The sequence below is a fragment of the Hemicordylus capensis genome, chromosome 3 (genome assembly GCF_027244095.1).
Source record: "Hemicordylus capensis ecotype Gifberg chromosome 3, rHemCap1.1.pri, whole genome shotgun sequence".
Taxonomy (NCBI): domain Eukaryota; kingdom Metazoa; phylum Chordata; class Lepidosauria; order Squamata; family Cordylidae; genus Hemicordylus; species Hemicordylus capensis.
In genome coordinates, this window is record NC_069659.1 from 229,518,996 (window position 1) to 229,545,039 (window position 26,044).

A 26,044-nucleotide genomic window follows, 5' to 3' on the forward strand; every position below is an offset into this window, starting at 1 on the left:
AATGGCTTGACCGATCCACTTCAAATCCAATACACCAAGTCCTACCACCTTACCCTATATTTGTGCCAAATTTCAAAGACCTATGCTAAGCCATTCTTGAAACATATGGGGGGGGGGGAATAAACTACACAATTCTCATAGTCCCCTACACTCACCTTCTCCAGGGTTTCATGGCTCTGATAGAAGGCAGGCAGGCATAGGCCACCAAAGAGGCAGCAGAAGCAGGGCAGAGGGTGGGCACTAGGCAGTGGAGGTCTCTCTTCCTCTAGTTCTGCTGCTGGAGAGGGAGGCAGGGAGAGACCACAATGTTCTGCCTCCAGGAGCCCTGCCCACCCACCAAACAGCTAATCATTGGGTGTGGACGTAACAGCAGCCTCCCTGCAGGCCCTGGAAAGCCTCCCTGGGCTGCTAGAGCAAAGGAGGTACCATGTCAGGGAGAAATCACCAAGATGGCACCTGCATAGGAAAAAGATTCCTGGTGCTGGCAGAACCCTCCAGGACAGTGGGGCACATGGACTTGTGCCCCAAGGGCCATGGGGAACATCACTTCTGGAGATGACAATGGGCATATAGCAGAGGACAGCATAGCAAGATACTACTGTATTTCCAATGGCATAAATCATTTGAAGCAGCACAATGAGAACATTACATACTCTTATGTTAGTTGTTATTTTATCTGATTTTTTTTTTGTAAATTCTAATAACAAACATGCATCAATTACCATTTTTTCTTTAAATGCATAATTAAACAAGGATTTTCCCCCAATCAGTTACACAAGCAGAAGCTTGTTGTATGTATATTACATACATATATTGAGTGGGAATGTCATACCTGTGGGCACAAAGTCTCCATATGATTGGCTGCCATCTGGACAATTTTAATTCCATCTTCATTTGTTGATACTGAGCAAGCAAGATGAGCCACCTAGAGAGGGGGGAAAGACAAACTCTTGACACTGCTCCCTATTACAGGTTTATAAAGACATTCACAAATTAGAAAGTGATTTTCACAACTATCCATCCTCACTTTGAAAATGGCTTTCAGTGTCAGGCCTGCACAACGCAAGACCCAGGGGCTGGATTCAGCCTGCAGAGACCTTCTTCTTCTTCTTTTGCTGGTCCCCATGTGGAAATATCCTGCAGCAACAGCAGAATCCAAGAAGAGGTCTTGGCCTGTTCTACTGACAAGCAGCAAAAACTCAGAACAATTGGCTGCTTGAGACCAGATGAGATTCATGTGGTAGTGATGGACCAATAAGTGGGTGAACCAGTTGCTGCTGCTTAATCAGCAACTGCAGTGGCTTTGGACAGAGTGGGCTGGAACAGCAGCAACGTCAAGTGGGCACAGATAGAGCACACCCCAGAAAGGCAGCGGGTCACTTTCTTGGTCAGTTTCCTCTTCCAGAGGAGTCTTCCCTCTGTTCTCTCCGGAAACTGTCTTACTATGCCATTCTATGCATATTTACTCTGAAATACAACCTGCAGTGTGCCCAGTGGGGCTTACTCCCAAGTAGGCATGCCTAGGATTGCATCCTGAAAGCAACAGCAACTAAACGAGAGGAGAGAACGTGGCATTTGTTTGGGGCTGACATGCACTCCAGGTGCCCCACTGATTAAATAGGGACAGGACCTATTTTTCTTCTTTCAGATCTTTTCTTCAGTCAAATGTTGTGGATTGCAACAGTGAACTGAAAACATTATGGTTTGTGATAGTGACCTGTTGCAGAGTGTAACATTGACCTTACAATGCTCGATTGTAATAGCAACCATGAGAGATATACGGCTTAGTATATTTTATTTGTATTTTGCATTTTAGCCTGCTGACATATTTGTCTTTTTATTTGTGAACTGAATTGTGATCTTTGGCTGAACAAATAAATCTACGGTACTGATGGAGATGAAAAGTCTTACAAGCAATAATATATTCTCAGGACATCAAAGCTAAAGCATAACATAAATAACCTCCAGACTGTATCTTTGTTAAGTTGATTGCTTCGTAATGGACAGGGATAATCAGTTGACATTTCCTAGTCAGTGGGAGACTGGGAGCTAATATTTCTTTAATGGGCAATCTACCTGAAGATGTTAAAAGTCTCCAGTGCTTCCTCCTTACAAGGAAGCAGGCTCTATAAAGAGGCCACCCTGGGATTTCCTATCACTTAAGGAAGCGAGGTGAGCACCTTCCCCATTCATTTGTAACGTTACTTATTAAAACTGAAAGAAATCTATGGGTGGATTCACATGTAATGGCGGCAAGTCAATACTGGAAAGTGGCTAGTTCCTCCCAGGTGCAGCCATTTCTGTGACATCTGAAACAGGGAGTTTCAGAAGAATGACAGGCAGAAAGTGTCAGTTACTCACCTTAGCCTGACATCAACCAAATCTGAAATTGCTTGACAATGTTGGGCTGAGGTAGGTAAACAACATTCTCTGCCTGGCATTTCTGGCTTCAGAAGTCACAGAAATTGTGGTAGTAGCAAGAGCGTGAGCCAGGCAGTAACCAGTGGCTCTCCTGTACTTACTTGATGCCATTACGTGTGAAGCTGCCCTAAGAAAGATGTCAAATGAAAGGCTCTCCATTTTAAACTGGTAAAATTGTGCTGGAAGGATGATGCTCGGAACATACAATTGCAAGACAGCTCATCAACCTCTTCTAATTGTGAGTTAATTCAAACTGGCCACAGAAGGCCTAGATGTAACATTTCTCCACTGCTGTCTCTTACAGACACCAGCATTTCATAGAGTTATCGTCTATTCATTTGTGGCTGATAGTTTAGTATCTCACAAAAGCCTTTTTGTTGCTTAAATTGCCTTCTTCTTCCCTACTTTAACAACTCTAAATATCATAAGAGTGTTGCACTTGAATAGGATAGCTGTTCTACTTCCAGTTGGAAGAGTCTTTTTGACGCAAGCACAGTAGAATGAAGGATTCTTTTCTATTTCTTCAATATTGTGTCTTGCTTTAGTTTGAAAAACCTTTATCTATAGGAAGCCTGTCAACCTCTGTTGAGCAAAATGCTTCTAGCTTATCAAAAACAGTTAAGATCATTTACTAGAGAGGAAGAGGAGAGGACTGATAACAATGCACCAAAACTGCCAAAATGTAATTATAGCTTCAGAATATCTACAGTTCAGATTGCTAGCATCTTTAATTATTGTTAAATTTTGAAATAATACCTCATGCATAATCATGCCCCTCTATCACTAATGATCCCATTAGGGATACAATCAAGAGGTAAAGAGCTCAATTAGTTGCCCATACAAGATTTAGTACTTATAAATGGGGAAAGAGTATTGTGAGATCACTGACATATTTGGAAATTTGTAGAGTATCATTTGCAGACATTATTTCACATTATCATCTGGAGATATCTAAGAAATCATCTGTGATCCATTGTTTTATTGATAGTGGCAAAGAAATACAGAAAAAAGGTAAACAAACACAGGAAAAAGGATGTCATAAACCTAGTTTGAGAACTACTGTGTGTGATACTGCCAAAATTATTTATTAGAGTAAATGAATTTCTTAGAAATATAGTTAGGAGAGCAAAAAGCTCATGCAAGTACTACATACAATTAAAAGGGGTTTTTTTAAAGCGATAATTTAAGGATTGTTTATGATTTAGGCAAATTATAGTAAATATGAAGAAACAAAGAATTATAGAACCATCAGCTGTGAAACCAAGAGCACAACAATATGAAACTCTAGGAGATGCAGGGATTAGATATCCCCTGATTTTTAAATACTAAGACCCTGATTTGGAATTGGGATGTCTATGTTGACACTGCTGGAGGCCAGATTAAACTTTCTTCCAGCACCATTATCACAATCTAAATCGTGCACCCACACAGAGCTGCTATTTGGCCCACAGGGCCAATCTGTATGAAAACATACAGATTTCATGTCTGATTCCTTAACAAAGAAAACCTGCAGGAATTAAATTCTGTTTGCCAATTTTAGAAAGAATGTAGTGAGGCATGATTCCGACATACTGGCAAGAAAAAACATAAAAGTTCCTATTTTTCAGAAAGAAGGAAAAAGAAAATGTAGGTTCCTACAGATCAATAAGCCTTACAAGTTTTCAGTAGAAATATATGGAAGTCATCTCAACCCATTCACGAACTTCAGTTAATTCTTTGAAAAGAACAGGCAGACTTCAGTGAAAGGGTATGCTTGTACTGGTAATAGTGTACTTTGCAATTGTACTATAGAATTAGTGTAAAGCACTAATAATAGTGCTTTACACATTATTAGCCAACTAAAATATATACTGTACACTTCTTGAGCGGTTTTAACGTCACTTTTATGGATATTGAGGGAGTTTTTGATACAGAAGAAGGATGTAAACCTGGGAAATAATAGTTAGAAATTAAAACTGATCATGCACCTTAACTCTCAAGATGGTTAAGGCAAAGTGAACTATCGAAGGAATCAGAAATAACCAGGAAAACAATGCAAAGTTGCTCTCCCCTTCTCTTTACAGAAAGATGAAATCTATCCCATACTCTCTGTCATTGGCACTCTATGGATACTGGGGCTGAGCAAAGCTTCATAAACCCATTTGGACCTGAGAATGGCACAGTCCCAGGAATGGCATAGGTATTGCCAGACACTTTCTCCCTCTCTGGAAACTGCATGATGCAGCTGTTTGGCCTGACCATCCAAATCGTCAACCAAACTGAGGGCACATCTGAAGTATCAAGGTGGCCTTCAAACTGAATATGGGCTGCTCCACACATCCTTAATTAACACTGAAATTAGAAACAATACTCCAGCATAAGGACATAGGAAGCTGCCTTATCTCGAGCCTGGCCATTGGTCTATCTTAGCTCAGTATTGTCTACACTGACTGGCAGCGGCTCTTCCACTGCAGATGCTCTTCTCTTCCACTGAGATATGGCCCCCATCCCTAAGGGCGCTCACATGTTGTTGCCAACCAAATGCAAATCAAGGCAGACCTTGCTTAGCAAAGGGGACAATTCATGATCGCTACCACAAGGCCACTATTTTGAACAGATGTTCGAATGATTGCCAAATGAATGATTTGAACCCCAACCCTAGATTTTTTATTTATTTTGAGACACTGTGCACTCGCACAGTGCATTGTTCGAGCTCCAGGGGGTGGAGCATACGCCGGTTGTCTGGATGGGCGATCCCCCCACCCAGAGAAGCAAGGATGATTGTATGTGGGGAGGGTAAGTGTAACCCACTCTCCCCACATACTGCCCCATGAGAAGAGCTCCATGGTGTTCTGATAAGGAGGTGGCAGAGGTTCTTTCTACTTTAAACACCTGTGCTATGCTTTTCCAAAAACAAGAGCTGGAAAAAAGTAAACACTTCATATATACTGACAAACGCATAATGGAGAGCTTTTTTCTTTTTCTTTTTAACATGGAGGAGCCACAGGTCAGCAGTAAAGAATGCTCTTTGCATGCAGAAGGTTTCAGGTTTAATCCCTGGCATCTCCAGGGTTTTAAAAAAGACATTTGGGTAGAAGAGTTACCTCAGACTTTGGAGAGCTGCTGTCTGTCATGACAGACAATACCATACTGGACTGACCAAGGATCAGAGTCAGTAAATAAACTGGGAAGATAAGCAACACCAGGGGCTTTGATACATATAGAAATCCTTAATGCTTCGATTAATGTACAGTGAATTTGATAGAGATAGAGATATAAAGTTTTTCTGTTGGTGGGGGGAGGTAATATTTCTAAGTATATGGGCTGGCAAACTTGGAATAATAAAGATAAAACAATCTACTGTATCTGAGGAAAGGTTTTTAAATATTTATTAGAATGTAAAATTACTTCAGTCTGGTTAAATTACCTTGAAATGTACACCAGAATTAAAATGCATTGGATATTTTGCCTTGGAGCCAGTCTGATTATGACACTCAAAAAACCTTAGATTTCTGCAGATGAAAACGATGGTCCTGGACGGTTTGGTCTGAACCAGGACAGAATTTGCAGCTCAGGCATAAACTTTGTTGAGGTGATCTGTCATTATCTACACAGATAATGGTATATGTCTCAACAAGGTTTATGCATCAGCAAAATATATATATGGGATACTAGAGAAAACAGATAACCCAATTGTTAGATTAAATCCAGTATAGGACACAGGAGAAGAATACAAAAAAGATTGTCTGGTATAACATGCGTCTTAGGAAAATCCACTGCCTTATCAGTGATTTCTTTTTTTAGTAATGAAATTGTATTTTGTATGAGATCTCTTGTATAATGCAGCAGGATTTTCAATATGTCATATGCGTTAACAAGCTGGCTGGAAGAGTTTAAATCATGCAAATAATTTATGCACTGGTTTATTATAGCACTTTTTGGCAAAATGGGTGCAAAATATCTAGTTTTCTCAATAATTAAGTTTCAGTAATATCTCAGTTTTGAAATTACACTGAAGAAAAAATACACTAAATAAGGTTTTTTAAATGTTTCTTGCTGATGAAATAAATGTGTCATAAAATGAATGTAAGCACAATACAACTGAAACTGTCACTTAATTGGCAATCTAATTACGTTCCCTTCATTATCTATAGATTTATTTCAATTGACATATTTGTTACATTTTTATTCTACCCTTTCTGCAGGAAGATCAGGACAGCAGCATATTTTTATTTGTTTGTTTGTTTGTTTGATTTCTATACTGCCCTTCCAAAAATGGCTCAGAGCAGTTTACACAGAGAAATAATAAATAAATAAGATGGCTCCCTGTCCCCAAAGGGCTCACAATCTAAAAAGAAAGATAGACACCAGCAACAGTCACTGGAAGTACTGTGCTGGGGGTGGATAGGGCCAGTTACTCTCCCCCTGCTAAATAAAGAGAATCACCACATTAAAAGGTGCCTCTGACAAGTTAGCAGGAGTTTCTTGCTAACTATGAGTTTCTTCTCCTGTTTTATCCTCACAACCATCAAGGCTAAGAGATGGTGATTAGCCCAAGGTCAGCCAGTGAACTTTGTGGCTGATGGGGCAGAGGGATTTGAACCTAGGTCTCCTCAGTCACAGTATGTTTATGTTTATACCCTGGTAGCCCCTGGTGGCGCAGTGGTAAAACTGCCGCCCTGTAACCAGAAGGTTACAAGTTCGATCCTGACCAAGGGGCTCAAGGTTGACTCAGCCTTCCATCCTTCCGAGGTCGGTAAAATGAGTACCCAGAATGTTGGGGGCAATATGCTAAAAATCATTGTAAACTGCTTAGAGAGCTCCGGCTATAGAGCGGTATATAAATGTAAGTGCTATTGCTATTGCTATACTGATTCAGAAAATCTACAGGACTGCTGATTGATTGATGGATTGATTGAAGTGCCATCAAGTCGGTGTCGACTCTTAGTGACCACATTGATCGATTCTCTCCAGGATGATCTGCCTTCAACTTGTTAAAGTTGGGCATGCTATCGGACTCTGCCGATGAGGAGGAGACAGGAAATGTGACAGCGAAGTGCAGCAACCTCGAAGGCAAGAACTTGCAGAGGCAAGTGGGACCGACTCACAGGATGTTGAAAAAGAAACAGAGCCTAGTATGACAGCTCCTGTGGAGGGAGCGCAGCCGATATCAGCTGTAGAGAGGTGTCAGTTGAAGAGACAGGAAGAGATAAGGAGACGCACACACAGAATGGCTCTACTAACAAGAAGAGCTGCTGAGTCAGGGACCCATGATTGAAAGCATATGTCTTCCACCTATTTAAGATGGCCTCGCCTCAGTCGCATTGTGGTAGCAACATCGTGCTTTGGTGATAAACCCAGCTGTGTTCCTGCTTGTTTTGACTGTGCTTTGACTCCAGACCATTTGGACTCTGTTTGTGGAATTTGACTTGGACTTGGTTTGACGACTCAAACTGGCTTTGGTTTGGAAATTGTTTACTGCTTGGCTCTGACATTCTCCTTTTGACCCTTTGCCTACATCACGCTCTGTCTGCTGATATATAGCTCTAGATTAGCCCGACAGGTTTACAATAACTTGGGCTTTAAGGACTCTCAGTGGTGCATTCATTGCTGTTGCAGTTGAGTCCATCCACCTTGCTGCTGGTTGTCCTCATCTTCTCTTTCTTTCAACTTTTCCCAGCATTATGGACTTCTCAAGGGAGCTTCACATAATGTGAGCAAAGTATGATAGTTTGAACCTAGTCATTTGTGCCTTGAGAGAAAATTCTGGACTGATTTGTTCTATGATCCATTTGTTGGTTTTCCTGGCTGTCCATGGTATCCTCATAAGTCTTTTCCAGCACCAAAGTTCAAAAAGCATCAATGCTTTTTCCATCTTGCTTCTAAAGGACTGTTTGCTGCTCCCTAAATTATGTCTTTTAGTTCTGAGCAGAGTCGCACAAGTTACTCTCGTATTTGAGAATATAAATGCCACATCAAATATATATATATATATATATAGAAATACTGTACCCTTAAGATGCTTTTCATACTAGGATTCTGTGAACATTCACTCTGTATCCCCTCTCAGTGGGCTTGACTGCCTTAGCCCAATCTTTGCTGCACATGTGAACTGTCAGGAACCGTATGGCTCCCAAACCCACCTCTGGTGTCCACCTCCAAAATGAGATTAAGGGAGCACATGCTCTCTTAGCTCCATTTTGTTGATCGTCTCCTAGCCCAGGCTGCTTGCTAGCAAATTATTAATATTACTATTATTGTTGATGGAGCTACACAGGCTGCCAATAGGTTTCCGGGCAAAATACAAAGTGCTAGTTATAACTTACAAAGCCCTTAACGACTTAGGCCCTGGGTATTTAAGAAAACTTTTTCTTCAGTACAAGCCCCACCGCCCATTGAGGTCATCTGAGGAGGTCCGTCTCCAGTTGCCACCAACTTGTTTGGTGGCTACACAGAGACAGGCCTTCTCAGCTGCTGCCTCAAGGTTATGGAATGCTCTCCCTAATAAGATACGAGCCTCCCCATCTCTGGCAATTTTTAAGAAACTACTGAAAACGCATCTCTTTAACCAAGCTTTCTCAGCTTTTAAAAACTTTTTTAAAAATTGTTTTGGCTATTTAATTGGTGTGTTATGATGTTTTAATTGTTAATTATTATTTTATGTAGTTTATAATTTTGTTTTGTTAATTGATTTTAATGGTGTTTTAATGTAAACCGCCCTGAGCCTTTTGGAAGGGCGGTATAAATTTTTTAATAATAAATAAATAATAAATATTATTATTATTATTATTATTTACATTTCATATCCCGCTCTTCCTCCAAGGAGCCCAGAGCGGTGTACTACATGCTTATGTTTCTCCTCACAACAACCCTGTGAAGTAGGTTAGGCTGAGAGAGAAGTGACTGGCCCAGAGTCACCCAGCTAGCATCATGGCTGAATGGGGATTTGAACTCGGGTCTCCCCGGTCCTAGTCCAGCACTCTAACCACTACACCATGCTACCACCACAAATGATACTGTGGGGCTCCTGGCCAGTGTCAGGCGGGATCCCCATAATGCACTGTGTACTCAGGATTTCCAGAGGTGGGGTGGGGCAATGCATCCCAGCACCGACCTTCCACTGCTGCCGGAGAGAGCTGCAGTCCATGTGGTTGTGCAATCCATGCACCCAGAATGGATGGGGGCAATTGTCTGCAAGGGAGGTAAGGTTTTACAGCCTCCCTCCCCATTCGCCCCAAGCCCTTTCTCACAGATCATGAACCACAGGCAATGCTGGATCCCTGATGAGCAGCAAATCAGGGTTTGCTAACAAATGTCCACTCAACAGGAAACCACAGGCAATTCTGGATCCCTGATTAGTGTATCTGGATAGTATATATGTTTCAAACACATGTACAATGCGTTCAGACGAAGGAATTCACTTAAGACCTCTTAGAAGTGCAAAATCCAGTGCTTGAATTGTCCCTCAGCTGATGTGGGAACACTGAGGGATTTCATCTGCAAAGAGGCTCTCCGCACGAGCAGTGTGGAGAGCCAGGTGGGGTTAGATGGGGAGAGCAGGCCAAGCCCACTCTCCCCACACACAAGCACCCGCGGAGCCCTGGGCTTCCGGATCGGCCACCCACACGATTACCGGCTCCGTTACGGAGCCGGTAGGGCCTGCAGGGATCAGGGCCACCCGGCTCCCAGAAGTCCCAGGATGCCCCACATGAGTCTGCAGGGCATCCTGAGGAGACCCCCGAGACTGGGAGGCTTGTTTTAGCCTCTCAGCAGGGGTCTCCTTGCGAGTTGCCATGGCATGGAGCCACCCCACCCCATGGCGTCTCACGATTGCCAAAATGGAGTTAGCTGAGCGCTCGCTCTGCTAATCTCATTTAAGGGTGGGGACTTAAGCGGGCTAACTGCTGGTTCCCACGACCGCAGGAAAGCAGGCTGGGCTCCCTTAGCCCACTTTCCTGGGGTCATGAGAATAGCCTCAATAACTGTTTCACACATGCCCCTTATCACTTGCCATTGCAGTCATCAAGTGATTGAAATACCTGTGCAAACTCACCCTACGAACACAAAGAAAGACATTGTATCGCCATACTTTTCATGTCCATTTTTAGCAGAAAGATGATCAAGCCAAACATCTGGAACAGGTTTGAAACCTTGAGTGTTGTAAGCATATGCAGCATTCCTAATTCTCGCACAATTCTTTTTTCCCCTCCCTCTCCAACCTTCCTCAGCACTTGGAATTTTTTGCTGCATCGAGTGTCTCACAAATTAGATTTTGCTGAAAGCAAGTGAAATCCTCTTGAGGTCCAGGATAGCTGAGGTGAGTTTTATTCTTCCATCTTTCACTGAGACTGTCAAAGCAAGATGTTAGTATTTCATTTCATGGGTTTCTTTTTAAAAAAAAGAAAGATTGAATTTACCTGACTAATATTTAAGCATCTCAGTTCAAAAGACAAAAGTCGGGAAAGGGTGACAAAGCCATTACAGCCCAAGGACAGAACTACATAGGACATAGAAATGGATGTGACAGAAATCCAATGGCTTCTTCTTCTACGATTATGTACATCCTCATCTGCCATTTCTCTGCAAAATGGTCTCCTCTGGAAGCTGATTTCCTCAAAAGCCGCAACCACTGGTTCTGAATGATATTATTTATATAGCACTATCAATGTGTTTTACACTATACAAGGAAACAACACAAAGGCAGTAGGGATGTGCACGAACTGGAGGTCTGGAGGTCGAGCTGGTTTGGAGGTCTGGAGGTTGAGCTGGTTTGGAGGATGGAGATTACCTTTAAGGAGCAGGGAGGGTGCTCACACACACACACACACCCGCCATGTTTCCCCTACCAGCTCTGTCTCCAAAACCACTGGTACGGGGCAGCAACATACCTCCTTTTAAAAAAACAACAACATATTTTATATGTTTATATAAAACTTTATATGTTTATATAGACTTACATCTCTGGGCGGTTTACAACAACCTTGCCACTCCAGTCAGCATTGGACTGGAAGTGGCCGGTGCACGTGCATGACGTGTGCACGCACACTGGCCACTTCCAGTCCGACGCTGAACGGGGTGGCAAGGAGGTATGCTGCCACCCCACACCAGTGGTTTTGGAGACATCGCCAGTGGAGGGAACCTGGCGGGGGGGGGGTGAGCACACTCCCTGCTCCTTAATGGTCACCCCCCACCGCCAAACTGGCCGGGTCCAAGGAACTCACAATGTCCTGGTGTGCTTACTTTTCCCTGCCCAAACTGCACAGGGACCATGGTGGAGAGTAGGGGGGCTTTAAACCTATTCTTGCAACAGCCTCAATTCACCTTGCAGCCTTCTGTACATTGATTGATTGATTGATTGATTGATTGAGTGCTGTCAAGTCGGTGTCGACTCTTAGTGACGACATAGATAGATTCTCTCCAGGATGATAGGTCTTCAATTTGGCCTTTAAGGTCACTCAATGGCGCATTCATAGTGTGCATACTGTTTACTTTTTAAAAAGCAAGTCACTTATGGTCTGGCCCTAAGACAAGCAGAAGCAAAGGTCTAGGAAAACAGTATCTTCTCCACTCCTTTGGAAAATGTATCCAGGCAGCTCTAGCTGACCCAGATCAGCAACATTGCCATAGGCAGCACAGAACATTTCTAGATGTCACAAATAACACTACCACTATCTGTACAGTCTATTTTGCAGTCGGGTGATAGAATTTGTGGTAGAATTCCATTTGCATACGGAAGTTGTGGAAACTGTATTTGCAATCACAGCCTCTGCAACATTCCCACGCATGCAACATTCCATTTTGGATGTTACAAACAAGCACTGCCAGAGGGCTGTGGACAAAATGGCACAAACAGGCAGTGGCTGACAGTGCTTGTTGGTAAAGTCATCTGGAGCTGTTCGTAGTCATAGATCCTTTGAGAATTAAAGCAGTGCTACAAAATTTGATATCTATAAAACATTACACTGTGCCAAATGGAGCTGCAGTGAGATTGTAACAATAACCATGACCCTTGAGTATATTTGACAAGACTGATTGAGAATATGTTTCTGAACTGGTGCTCTTTCCCGAGTCCATTAGTATGTCAAGCAGAAATATGGATATAAGGCTAATAATTCTTAATAGGATAAGCGCAAAAGAGATTAAGTGTCAACAATATTGCAACTGACCTTTGTGATAATAGTAATTGACAGAATGTCTGGGCATTCCGGGGTTTACTCAGGTGAAATGCAAAATGACAAAAACTGCCCTTGGTTTTTGTAAAGGCTATAATCACCATTGCTGAAGATTTAAAAACAGACACCTTGAAAACAGTGACGCTCTTAGCGGAATTTATTGACCATACTGCATAGCACAGATCGCTGCATTAAAAGCAAATGTATAAAATATCTGTGAAATATCCCCACTCAGTAACATATTTCTTCCACACACAAAAATGGCATAGAGGTTAGTGTTCAAATATGGTTACTTCATTTCCCATATGGAAGTGGTTCTTTGAATAGCTGAACATGTGCTGCTTTTACAACACCTAGATTCTGTAGATGTTTGGCAAAGATGGGGACCTAGTGGTAGAAAGATGGATCACAGTACTTTTTTTGCATTTCCACTCCCCCACCCCCCCGGAGTGAAATTTAACTGGGCAGTAATGGTACTATCATACCATCTTCAGTTCTCTTAGGAAAAAATAATAATTATCTACTTCCAGCCTTACTATCAAAGGGTCTTCTGCAACAAGAACTGGGGAGTCTTTTCCAAATAAGTGTTCAAAGAATACATACAGAGCAAGATGACCTAAGCAGATTTTTGTAGTTCCATTTCATAGTGTCCTTTCTATAAAACGTCAAGTTCTGCAAACTCTCATAACTCCACATGTATGCAGCTGAAATCAGGGAACCCCATTGAGACTTATGCCCATTATTTTTTTCTTGTTCCAGTATGTTTAAAAGAGCATGGCCAAAAGGAAGACATTCCAGATTTCTGTATATACTACAGCTGAGCCAGATTTTTTTAAAAAAAATGTTTGAGGCTTCCTTTAATATTGCACAGTTCCATGTGGGCCAGCTTCATAGTCTCTGCAGAATACTGAAGTGGGTCATACCTCAATTAAGTCAACTCTATTGTGGGCAGTGAGGAGACGTTTTGTAGGATCAGGTCCATGATGTGAAATCAAAAAGTTTTATGCTTAGAGTAGGATGTAGGCACTCCTCATTTAATTTTAGAAGATCTGAAAGGCAAAAGTTTGCAAGACTAATCTTTTCCTATGATCTATGTTTCCTTAAACTTACTTACCAAAAGTAATCCAATGGATGCCCAGATATGTTAATTCTGCCCCTAATAGGATAAGCTACAGTTCTAATGTCTCTGATAAAATGTACCATAACACAGCTTGCATTAGTTCCTGCTGGAAATGCATTACCATTGATTGGCTAATCTTTAGTAGGGGGGAAATTAAAACAATTGGGCATGATCATATCTCTTAAACAAAATTATCTAATCTTAAAAGACTTAAGCATCAATATCTTTGCTCCTAATGAATTGAACCTCTTTTGTTTTCAAACAAGAAGATGCAGACATCACTGCAAACAGCCATAATCACCACTGCAAAAAAGTGATGATGTGCAAAATTATATAATGCAGAAATGGGTAAAATGGGAAGAGGTTGTTTGTGAGCAAAATATGGTGGTTACACATACTGTGTATGTGGGTGTAGTGGTTAGAGTGCTGGACTAGGTTCGGGGAAACCCAAATTCAAATCCCCATTCAGCCATGAAACTAGCTGGGTGACTCTGGGCCGGTCACTTCTCTCTCAGCCTAACCTACTTCACAGGGTTGTTGTGAGGAGAAACCTAAGTATGTAGTACACTGCTCTGGGCTCCTTGGAGGAAGAGCGGGATATAAAATGTAATAAATAAAATAAAGTAAAGTAAGAAAACCAAAGATAATTTTTTTCAATATCTGGAAGGTATTTACATTTCCAGGTTTGTAAAATAATGTGTTTAGCCACCAGAAAGGCCCTAGTAAGCCATTTCCATTTATTAAGGGTTATTCCTTCTACATCAGAAGGCAATCCCAACAAAACTGAAATAGGATCTAGAGGGATAATCCCTTGCTATGACTAAACATATCTCACATATCTATGACTCAGATATCTTTTCCCAGAATGGAGATATTACCTTACAATTAAGGAACAGATGTAAAGGTCCTGCCTTTCCTTCCCCACATCTACAACATTTGTCAAATTTGCTCAACTCACATTCACAGAGTCTAATCAGAGTCCAATAAGAATGAAAAAACTATTTTTTGTTGGACTAACTTAAGCTTCAAATCATAAGATACTTGGCAGATTCAACCAAAATCACACCCCATTGATTGAAACATTCAATTCCAAACTCCATTTAATTCTTTCAGAATTTATTTATGCATTATTTATTTATTCATCACATGTTTATACCTCCCAAAATGCAAGTTCTCTGGGCGGTTTATAAGAAAATAAAAACCAATAAAAAGATTAATACATTAAAATTTAAAATGTTAAAACTATTAAAACACAATTAAAACGCAGTTAAAACAATGTCTAATTAAAAGCCTGGGTGAACAAATGTGTCTTGACTGCCTTTTTAAAAGTTGTAAGAGATGAGGAGGCTCTTATTTCAGCAGGAAGTGTGTTCCAAAGCCTCGGGGCAGCAATGGAGAAGATCCGTCCCCGAGCAGCCACCAGACAAGCCGGTGGCAACTGCCGATGAACCTCTCTAGATGATCTCAATGGGTGGTGTGGGTCATAGCAAAGAAGGCATTCTAACCCTAACCAAAACCTTGTACTTTGCCCGGAAACTTATCAGCAGCCAATGTATATCTTTTAAGATGGGAGCCAGCCAGCCAGAATCAAGTGGAAGTGCTACATGGGCTTGGATAAAGTTGTAAAGCATTTTATGAGCCTAATTAGATGCATCAATATGGCGGCAGAATTTGATAATATCCAGAGCTTCCGAAGCACTAATAGCATCTGGACCAAACCTTTTGGATATACATTGTTTCAGCTGAATATAGTCACAAGCAGCGTTTGGTTTTAGATCATATTCATGTTCTAAAAGATGGAAAGGTTTGAAAGCAGAAGCAGAGGATATTAACTCTGATAGAAAAAAAAAATTATTATTAGCCCAATTCAGCCAAAAGACAGGCCTTCCAGCACTAGTTATTTGGTGATTTCCCCATAATGTTAACTCCTCATGTGCAAATAGACAGTCTGGAAATAAAACAATATATTTTTCCAAGTAGATCTTGCAGCCAAAATAGATGGACTATACTAAGTGGAATGTTTCACATATCTTTTTGGTGGTTTCACCAAAAAGAGGTGTCAGTTGTTGGACTTCAATGCCCATAATGGAGCCTTATGAATTTCATTAGGCTTTCTCCAATATAAAGCTTGGGAAATAAGAAAGGAATTATGATATATCTGAAAACTGGGCAAATCAAATCCACCTTTCTTTTAGGGCAATTGCAATTTCTTATAAGAAATTCTGGATTGCTTGTTTTCACCCCATAAAAAGATCTAAATAAAACATCAACTTTCCTAAACTAACAAGGAGTGATATACAAAGGCAACCCATGTAACAAATATATGAATTTGGGGGCAATATAAGATTTAAGAATATTAATCTTCCGCAAAAAAAAAAAAAAGAGCGGAATTGGCGCTTTCCCCAGTGGTTAAGATCCATCTCAGTTTGTTTAATGAAGTGATTGAAATTAATAGGAACTATTTGCTTAATTTCTTTAGAAATTAACACTCCCGGATAATTAAAATGACTATCTGCCTGGGAGGGAGCTTGGAACCTTCTTCATGAAAGCATGCAGATGTTCTTCCCAGAGCAGCCACATCCCCATATCTTACAGTGCTCACATGTAGTCTCCCATTGAAATGCAAAGCAGGGCAGATCCTGCTTGGGCAAAGGAGCAATTCATGCTTACTACCACAAGGACCAGCTCCCCTCCCCTTTTCAATAGGGTCAGGTACCCCAATATGCCTAGTGTTGCACAAAACACAGCATAAGTGTTAATGCAAAGCAAGTTACCTATGTTTGGCAAAAGCACCACAGAACACACTGGCTTAATATCTAAAAATCATGCTGCACAGAAATGTGGGATATAAATTAGGGATGTGCATGAGATGGATTTTGTGTCTTGAGTCAGACTCCCAGGAGACGAGATGGGCTCCTAGCCCTTCTTGAACTCCAGAATGACTGAGCAACCCCAAAAAGGTCACCTTCAGGAACAGCCAAGGGAGGAGGTTAGCTTGTCACCTGAGTCCTCCTCCTGGCTTGCTGCATTCAGCCAGTTCCCTCTCCTGAAGAACTCCTGGCTCCCATACTCAGAAGCAGCTCCTCCTCATCAGCTGCCTTGTCTTTAAATACCCCAGTGCAGAGCTGACAGGGCTTAAAGCCTACTTCCAGCCCCGCTTCCTTCCTGACCTTGCTTCCTGTTTCCTGCCACACCCAACCTAGCTGTCTCCCTAGAGCTGTTTCCTGCAGCTCTCCCTGCCTTGCCCTCCCAATCCCACTGGGATCCAACCAGCCTGGGCCCCTCTCATCCCCACTGCCCCTGAAAGGGAACAAAAGCCTAAGAGGAGGGATGCCACACCCCTCTCCAGACTCCACAGGGCCACCCCAGCTACCAGGTAACATGGCATCCCGACACTTGTATGGAGCTCAAAATGCAAAATGGCCAAAATGTTCTATCAAAACAGCGGTTGAACCTACCACCCAACCCACATAAGAAATAGGCAAGCAGGTGATTTTTTAAATCAAAATTCTAACCCTTCCCCAAAGCCCCCATGGGATCCTATGCGGAAAGCTTAAAATTTTGTTAGAAACCACCCACTTGTGGGTTGGTGGTAGGTAGCACCCATCATGCCCTACCACTCAACCCACTTTGGTGTCCCTAGGAGCTTCCCTTAGGGAACAATGGGGTGCTTCGATTTTCCCCATTGTTCCCTATGGCCAGAAAAAGCTGCACTCGCAGAGTGCACACACACAAGTTTCTGTAGAAGCACACAGTAAAAAGGGAATCTGTCCCTCTCAACACAGACTCTGGGCCAGTCGTGTATCTCTCAGCCCAACCTACTTCCAGGGTTGTTGTGAGGATAAAAATAAGCATATATGCCACTCTGAGCTCCTTGGAGAAAGAGCGGGATATACAGTAAATCTAAAAAATGAAATGGAATGGAATTTCAAACACAGTCCAAAAATAGCCAAAAAAGAATCACTGACCAGAATCCACTGCCAGTCACAGTGCATGTGTAACCTCATTGGCACAAGTTGCTCTCCCACACACAGTTATGACTCCTTACATTCCTAGCATTGCAACAGCTGTCCCCACAGCACCCTTAGCAGCAAGCACAACCATAAGTTCAACATCAGCCACATTTTGACTGAGTACACCTTGCAATTCAGATTGCTGAGCAGACCAGAGCAGTGAGTGAAGCACAAGTCTGTCCTTGAGACTAGACATGGAGTTCATCACAGCAATCACCAAGAAATATCAGAGAGAGAGAGAGCGAGAGAGAGAGAGAGAGCGAGAGAGAGAGAGCTGCCACTGTCCATTTCTCACTACAACACTATCTCACAAACAAAACAAACCTCAACTCAAGGAAGGAAGGCACCCAAGTTCTGCTTTTGTCAATCTGAGATCCAGCAAAACCAGATAGTTATAGCAGCAATAGCAAAGCATATTATACTTAGTGCTGAGAAAAGAAAACCAAACCTTCCCTCCTCCTCTCCTGATGTATCCTCTTCAAGAGAGACATAAGGGTTCTCCCTGCCTCCCTGTCCCTTTGAATACATTTTAAAATTCTTCCTTTTTGTTCTCCCTCCCTCCTCCCTCTTCCCAGCCATTTCCCCCCCAGTAAGCGAAAAACAGGCCTCCAAAATTGTACTCGAAATGCTGAGATGTTTCGATCAAAATGGGGTTGTTTTGTTCCAAGCTCGAAACAGGCCCTTTATTTTGAGGGCATTTTTTTCGAGCTCAAAACACTCAAAATGGTCCATTTCAAGTTGGAATGTTTAGATGTTGAAATGTTTTGCACATCCCTTATATAAATATATACCAAGCCTTAAAAGAAGAAATTCCTTAAGAAGATTTTGTGTAAACTATTGTCAGCTTTATTAACATATGCTTTCTGTAGCAGAGATTCAACAATATGTTATTCTGTTACCACCTTAATGGAAACAAGAAAATATATATCAGATAGATACATGCACACAAATATAGATTACATTTTATTACATATAATTACAAAGTAAAGTGGAATTCCTAGAGATTAAAAATAAGAAAAAAATGAGTTCTATAAAATATAAATACTTGTGACAAAACAGCAATATCCTGGACTATTACTCCTGAGATTAAAATAGTTTAAGGTGTAATGCCAGGGATATGATTAGCTTTCTCATTCTTTTAAGTTACTTTGTGCAAAATGAGAGCCACAAACCAAAAGATATATGAATTTCATTTACAGCAAAGAAAACAGCACAAGCACAGAAAACAGAGTTATCATTTCTAAGAAGCATTGCTTTTCAGAGGCAGAATCAGAAGTTAAAAAAACTTCAGGAAATCCATATTTTATCCAGAGATTGATATTTTGGTCATGTAAATATTTATTTTTATGACTTTTTGACTACTGTAATTGAAATATATTTTTGTCATAGTACAGTATATAAATTGCCAATAACTTCTACAGGTGAATATACTGAGCCACAGAACAATATTATAAGCATCAAAGCGGGCATACAGAAGGACAGGATTTCATGCAATTGGCGACCAAACATCTGGTTAAAGTAAGGGGGTGTGCAGTCCTTTCAGAAGTCCACGATTTGTTACCCTTTGTTCCTCTTTGGTGCAACATTCCTAGATTTTATCATGTGGAAGCTTCTTTCTCATTAGGTCAAAGTTAAGCCTCCACAAGACCAGGTTCTAAGCTGTCAGAGGAACATACTGTAAAGAGGCCAACATGCAGTGAAAGGATGCCCAGCCACAATGGTACTGCCCCTGCTTCAGGAGCATGGGTGCTCACGTAAGGGAGGGGGGTGATTTTCCCATTTCCCTGGAAGTGCTCTGAGCACTTAGTTCAACTCACTCACATCCATTATCCGCATGGCTCCCTCTCTCCCAGCCTTTAGGCTGAAACTGAAAACTGCATTTTGGTGATTGTTGCCCCCTGCTCTCTTTTTAAATTGTAGCTGTGTTTGTTCTATTTTTAGGTTGTTTTCATTGAAATTTTATGATTGTTTTTATCTTGTTGTTAAGCACCTCAGAGTCTTAGGATGAAGGGCAGTATAAAAATATCAGCATAAGTAAATACACTCAGAAATATGTCCCTGAGCGCTGCATGAACCTCAGGGTCAACTGGACATGTTTCCAGGTTGCTATGAGTGCTATGCAGAGTTGCCAGAACCTAAGGGGTAGACTCATGGGTCAAATGGGCCATAAGCCAGAATTTAGCTTTTTAAAAGCCAAATATGGCCACCTAGGTGCTATGATAAAACTGCTGGTCTGAGCACACTTTACTGGGCTGTAGTATGGGCCATTTCATGGCCTGCTACTAGCTGGCACAACAAACGTAGCCCATTGCCTTTCTGCATGCAACCAGGATCCATATTATAGCAGGGGACCTGGGACACAATAAAAAAGCCACACAAGACAACAGTGATAAAACATTCCAGTTAGTACTATAATGTGAATTTGACAGCCACACAGATCATGTCATTTTCCCCCAAAGCCAAATAGCACACGCGCGCACACACCACAAGACCTAGAGTTAATTCACATTGGTTTCTGATTCATGATCAGTACAGTAGACAGTGAGCAACACCAGCCTGAAAGGAAACAGAATGGTCACCTAATCCGTGATCACCTCCTTCAGCTTGGGAAACAGATTGCATGTCATACACAATTTGTGAAACCTACCCAGTGCAGTAGTAACTGTCTCTCATTCTTCCTTGTCCAGATTTGTTTTCATTAAGTTGACAATCATAGCTTTGGTGCTTTGACAACCTGATTCATATATATGATGAGAAAGCTTCCCATCTTTCCTACATATCTTCCCAAACTACTGTTTGAAAAAGACAGCCAATTGAGTTATGACCTCCTGCTTGAGGTCTAGATAGAAATAAAAATTGTCGAGGATGAAATGGGAGAATCGAATGTTCTCCAATGTTGCTTTTTTATGATTATTTTCCCACACTCTGGAATACACATGGCTTGCTTTAAAAATCAACAAATGATGGAAGAGGCTCTTAAATAAAATGAGACAAATGGCTTCTTATGTTAAACTTTGCAAACGCTTGACTACAAAATGCATAATGCATCAGCTTCGAATGGCACATATAAACCAGGGCTCTCCTCTCAAAGATACCAGGAATGATAAATGGTAAGGAGGAAAGGGCCAGCCCATGTTCCAGTGTCTCTGTAAGGTAAAGATAAAATGTGCCATTGAGTCATTTTCAACTCCTGGAGCCCACAGAGCCCTGTGGTTTTCTTTGATAGAATACAGGAGGGGTTTACTATTGCCTCTTCCCTCACAGTATGAGCATATTCCTATATTGCTGCTGCCTGATATAGTACCAGCGGGGATTTGGGTGAACCAGCAACCTACTGCTTGTTGGTCAAGCATTTCCTCACTGTGCCACTTACGGTGGCTCTGTACCTGACTACAAAAGATCAGACATAACCCTTATTGGACAATTACCATAGATTAGCAGTCTAACCATTGATTTACTGTTCAGGATGCCTGGATTATTTTATTTACAACTGAAATCTCTGAAATATTTCCTCTTGGGTTGTCCTATAGATGGGAGGGAGGCTACTTTAGAATAGAGGCTACTTTAGAGTAAAATATTTAAGGACTGCAAGTACTCTCAAGCTACCATGAGAATATTTTATTGAAATACAAGCTATAGGTTTTTTTAACAGAACTGTCAACATCAATGGGAGGTTTACCATTTGGATTCCAGTTACAGTGAAGAAGGCACTGAATACACTTCTGTGCTGAATAAAGTATCTCCAATTGTGTAAATGTATCTGTTCAAGATTTCCCACAATATATCCCCTTATTGTTCAACAGCCAGACTATACTATTAGGGTCAAACTATGCATTGTGTAAAATGTGTAGATTGATACTTGCATGCTTTATTTTTTGATTTGTTAAAAATCAGTCATCCCAAATGCAATCCTGATGAGAGGTGGCTGGAGGCTATAACTCTTTTTTTCTTCTCCTCTGCTGTACCGCAGGACCGCAGCTTGGCAGCAGACAGCAAAGGGAAGTGGCTCTGCTGTGCCCCCATAACCTGCCACTTGAAACAACTGCCTCCATCACTGCATGGAAGGATTGCGACTGCACCTTGCCAGGGAAAATCAATGTGCTCACTGTGTGTGTTTGCACCCAGTACATACAGAACATAAGAACAACCTTGTTGGATCAGGCCCAAGACCGATCCAGCAGGGATGTGCAAACAGGTTCGATGTCAAACATGTTCAACGTTGAACTGGTTTGATTCAACTGTTTGGGGTCGAAGCAAACCACTCCCTGTTTCGTCCAACCTTGACTCGGTGGCAATTTTGGAGGCCACCGTGCCTGCACAATGGGCCTTCATGGCCCATTTGTCTGTATCTCTTCATGGCCTGGGAGACTCTTCATGGCCTGGCAGACTTATGGCAGACTCTTCATGGCCTGGGGGGAGGGTCATGCCAAAGGGGAAGGGCTGAAGAGCGGCTGAATGGACAATTTCTTAAATAAGGGAGGCTGGCAGGGGGAGAGGGAACCTCCGCTCACACACACACACACACACACACACACACACACACACACACTCACACACACGTCACCTCAGATAACTCCCCCGGAGGGGGTAAGTATAAATTAAAAAAACAACACACACTTGTGAACACCCACCCACCCCGAATTGGGGGGGGGTTTGATGGGGTGCTGGACCAAGCTGGCCAAGTCCGGTTAGCATCCAGTTCAGACTCAAATTGAACCAGACCAGCCAGTTCCATGCACACCCCTACCATCCAGTCCAGCATCGTGTTTTACAGTGACCAACCAGATGCCTCTGGGAAGCCTACAGGCAAGAGATGAGGGCCCCTGCAACTGGTATTAAGAGGCATCTTGCCTCTGAGGCTGGAGGTTGCCTTTAGTGTCCTCTATAACAGGGATTCTCAATGATGGGTCCCCAGATGTTATTGGACTTCAACTCCCATAACCCCCAGCCCCAGTGGCCTTTGGTTGGGAATTATGGGAGTTGAAATCCAATAACATCTGGGGACCCATCACTGAGACTCCCTGCTCTAAAACATGTATTTATCAATTTACACATTTATGAAAATTCATTTTTAAAAATAGCAATTTGATTTATTTATAAAAATACTTCAAGCCTGCAATTTTAGCCAGGTATACTCCCAATAGAGCTGCAAATATTAAAGCAACAATAAAACACAATTGCCTAAATCCTAGACCAAATTGTCTAGAGGGAGTTTATCATGGAATGAGACCAATCTATCAGAGATCTTTGTGTCTCTCCCTCAGACTCAGACCTTGGGTTGACAGGTTGAGATGCACCACTAGAGACTTCACAGAGGTCTGTAAACAATACAGCTTTTAAATACCCAAGAGGATGTTACCAAAGGACAGAACAGCAGAGCCTGCCTCCCCTCTCTCCCCCTCTCTTTTTCTCACATACACATATCTGCCTGCTTTCCTATTGTGTTTTTCCATGCCAGAGGGGTGTGTGTGTGAATGTCCATTAGCCCCAAGGTTTGACTGAGCCAGTGGATAGCTTATTTCTAAGTTGGCCTTGGAGACCTTAGACTTGTATACATCCAAGGTGTGGAACTCTGGTTTACTGTTCTTTTTCCAGCAAGAAGGAGCAAGAAATTTCAGAACTGAAATTTCCCCTACAGGACTGTCTATTAGCCAGCACTACAATGGTTCAATACTTAACAGCACTTAAATGTGGAAGAGAACTATTAATTATTCCCAGGAAGGACCTTAACCAGCTTAGCCAGCCAGCTAATGATAATTGGAAATCTGCATTTCCACAGCTCTTGCAACATTGCTTACAGGAAAATAGGCTAGGAGCAAGAGGAATGATTCTTGAATGCAGTTTCCAAACCTTAAAGACGGGAAAACATATTAATAATATCATAAACAAAGACACATTTCTGTTACAGTTTTGTATCACATCCTTGATGTATATTTCATTTTAGATTATTCACAGTATTTTTTTGGCTTGTTTCCATACACATCTACGGGCCTTTGAAAGAAGACTCATGCACAGATGCATTGTACAAAATCTGAGAGAACAGATAAGTTTACTAATAAATAATGATTCTGGCTTATATTTTTAAAGAAGGAGATGTATAGAGGTAAATATTGTATTTAACAGTGCTCTTTATGTGTATTTATGGATATTATGTGCATCTTCACTGTGCATTATAACTTATGTAGAGTGGGATATTTGGTTTATATTTCTCTGGGTTGAAAAACTTATCTCTAGTGTGCCGTAAAGACTACTTGATTCTTCAACCTATTTTTCATGTGAAACAGGACTTCAGCTGAATTTTCCTGCATATGAAATACTGAGCCATAACTACCATACACATCTCTGCTATTTTTGATACTATTTCTTAGGACATTGGATCTGTATTAGAAGTTAGCACAACATTGCCATTCATTATTATTTGGAAAAAATTATTGGTTGGAAAAAATGATTATCTAGACCCAATCCAAACTGCTTGGGGGGGGGGGCTATGGGGTGGAGACTGCCTTGGTCAGACTGATGGATGATCTCCAACTGGGGAATTGACAGAGGGAGTATGACTCTGTTGGTCCTTTTGGAACTCTCGGCGGCTAGGGCTGTGTACAAAACCAAGTTGCCCAGTTCGCTTTGAATCTGGACCAGACTTCAACCAGACTGGGCATGTTAGGGTTTGTGCACCCAAACACACACACACTCTGCCTAGTTCAGTTCAGGTTTGGAGGGTTCACAATTTTGAATTTTTATGTTTAGAAAAAATAACTCACCACCACCGCCCCAGGGGGCTTCTCCAAGGCCGCAGGGGGGCTCTGGAGGTTCCCCCTCCTCCTGCCAGCCACCGTTAATGTCCAAATTGCCTAGTTCAGGCAGCCCCAGGCCCATTCCAGGCTTGTCCTCTGTGGCAGTGGCCATTTTGGAAGCCATCACACATGCCCAATGGACCTCTGGGTGTCTGGGTCATTGAACCAAACTGGTTTGATGCTGAACAGGTATGGAATCAAACCTGCTCACACAACCCTATTGGCGGCATTCAATGCTATTTACCATAGTATCCTTCTCAAACGTCTGAGGGATTTGGGGTGGGAGGTTGTGCTTTGCAGTAGTTCCGCTCCTACCTCACGGGCAGATTACAGGTAGTGTCTCTTGGAGACTGTTGTTCTTCAAAATCTGAACTTTCGTATGGTGTCCCTCAGGGCTCCATATGTTGATTAACATCTACATAAAGCCATTCAGAGAGATCTTCTGGAGATTCAGTGCAGGGTGTTATCAATATGGTGATGACACCCAAATCTATTTCTCCATGTCAACCTCATCGGGAGAAGGCATAAGCTCCCCAAATGCCTGTCTGGGGGTAGTGATGGGCTGGATGAGCGATAACAAACTGAGGTTGAATCCAGATAAGACGGAGGTACTTATTGTGCAGGGTCATAACTTGGGTGAGGATTTTCAACTGCCAGTTCTGGATGGGGTCATGCTCCCTCGGAAGGAAAAGGTATACAGTCTGGGGGTGCTTCTGAACCCAAACCTCTCACTGGTGTCCCAGGTTGAGATAGTGGCCAGTGATGCTTTCTATCAGCTAAGGCTGATATGCCAGCTGCATCCGTTTCTTGAGATGAACGACCTCAGAACGGTGGTACATAGGCTGGTAACCTCCAGGCTGGACTACTACAATACTATCCCAAATCTATTTCTCAATATCAACTAATGATATAACTTCCCTAAATGCCTGCCTGGAGGTGGTAATGGGCTGGATGAGGGATAACAAACTGGAACTGAATCCAAATAATACAGAGGTACTGACTGTGGTGTGGTCAGAACTTGAGAGATGGTTTAGATCTGTCTGTTCTGGAGTTACACTCCCCCTGAAAGAACAAGTATGTAGCTCGGGAGTGGTCCTGGATCCAAAACTGTTTCTGGTCTCTCAGGTTGAGGAAACAGCCAGAGCTTTTTATCAGCTTCAGTTGATACGTCAGCTATACCCATTTCTGGAGGAAAATGACCTTAAAACATTGGTACATATACGGGTAACCTCCAGGCTTGACTACTGTAATGCACTCTACCTGGGGCTGCTTTTGTACATAGTCTGGAAACTACAGTTGGTGCAGAATGCAGCAGCCAGACTGGTCACTGGGATAACCCGAAGAGACCATATAACACTGATATTAAAAGAACTGCACTGGCTGCTACTGTGTTTCTGAGTGAAATACAAAGTAATTACTTATAAAGCCCTTAATGGCTTGCATCCAGGGTATTTTAGAGAGTGCGTCCTTTGTCAAGAACCCTCCCACCTGTTAAGATCATTTGGTAAGGTCTGGATATGGCTATCACTGGCCCATTTGATGGCT

General features: G+C 42.0%; 1 protein-coding gene across 13 annotated transcripts in view; it reads right to left on the reverse strand.

The window, feature by feature from the left end:
* The window catches only part of CTNNA3 (catenin alpha 3), a 1,115,062-nt gene that overhangs the window by 453,430 nt on the left and 635,588 nt on the right, over positions 1-26,044 (reverse strand). For 12 of the 13 annotated variants that reach the window (XM_053307737.1, XM_053307736.1, XM_053307734.1 and 9 more), the window contains one exon: positions 833-925. In XM_053307737.1, coding sequence (XP_053163712.1) covers positions 833-925 — 93 coding nt within the window. Of the gene's footprint in view, positions 1-832; positions 926-1,027; positions 1,197-26,044 lie in introns of those variants that run through there. The other variant, XM_053307747.1, reaches the window with a different exon arrangement.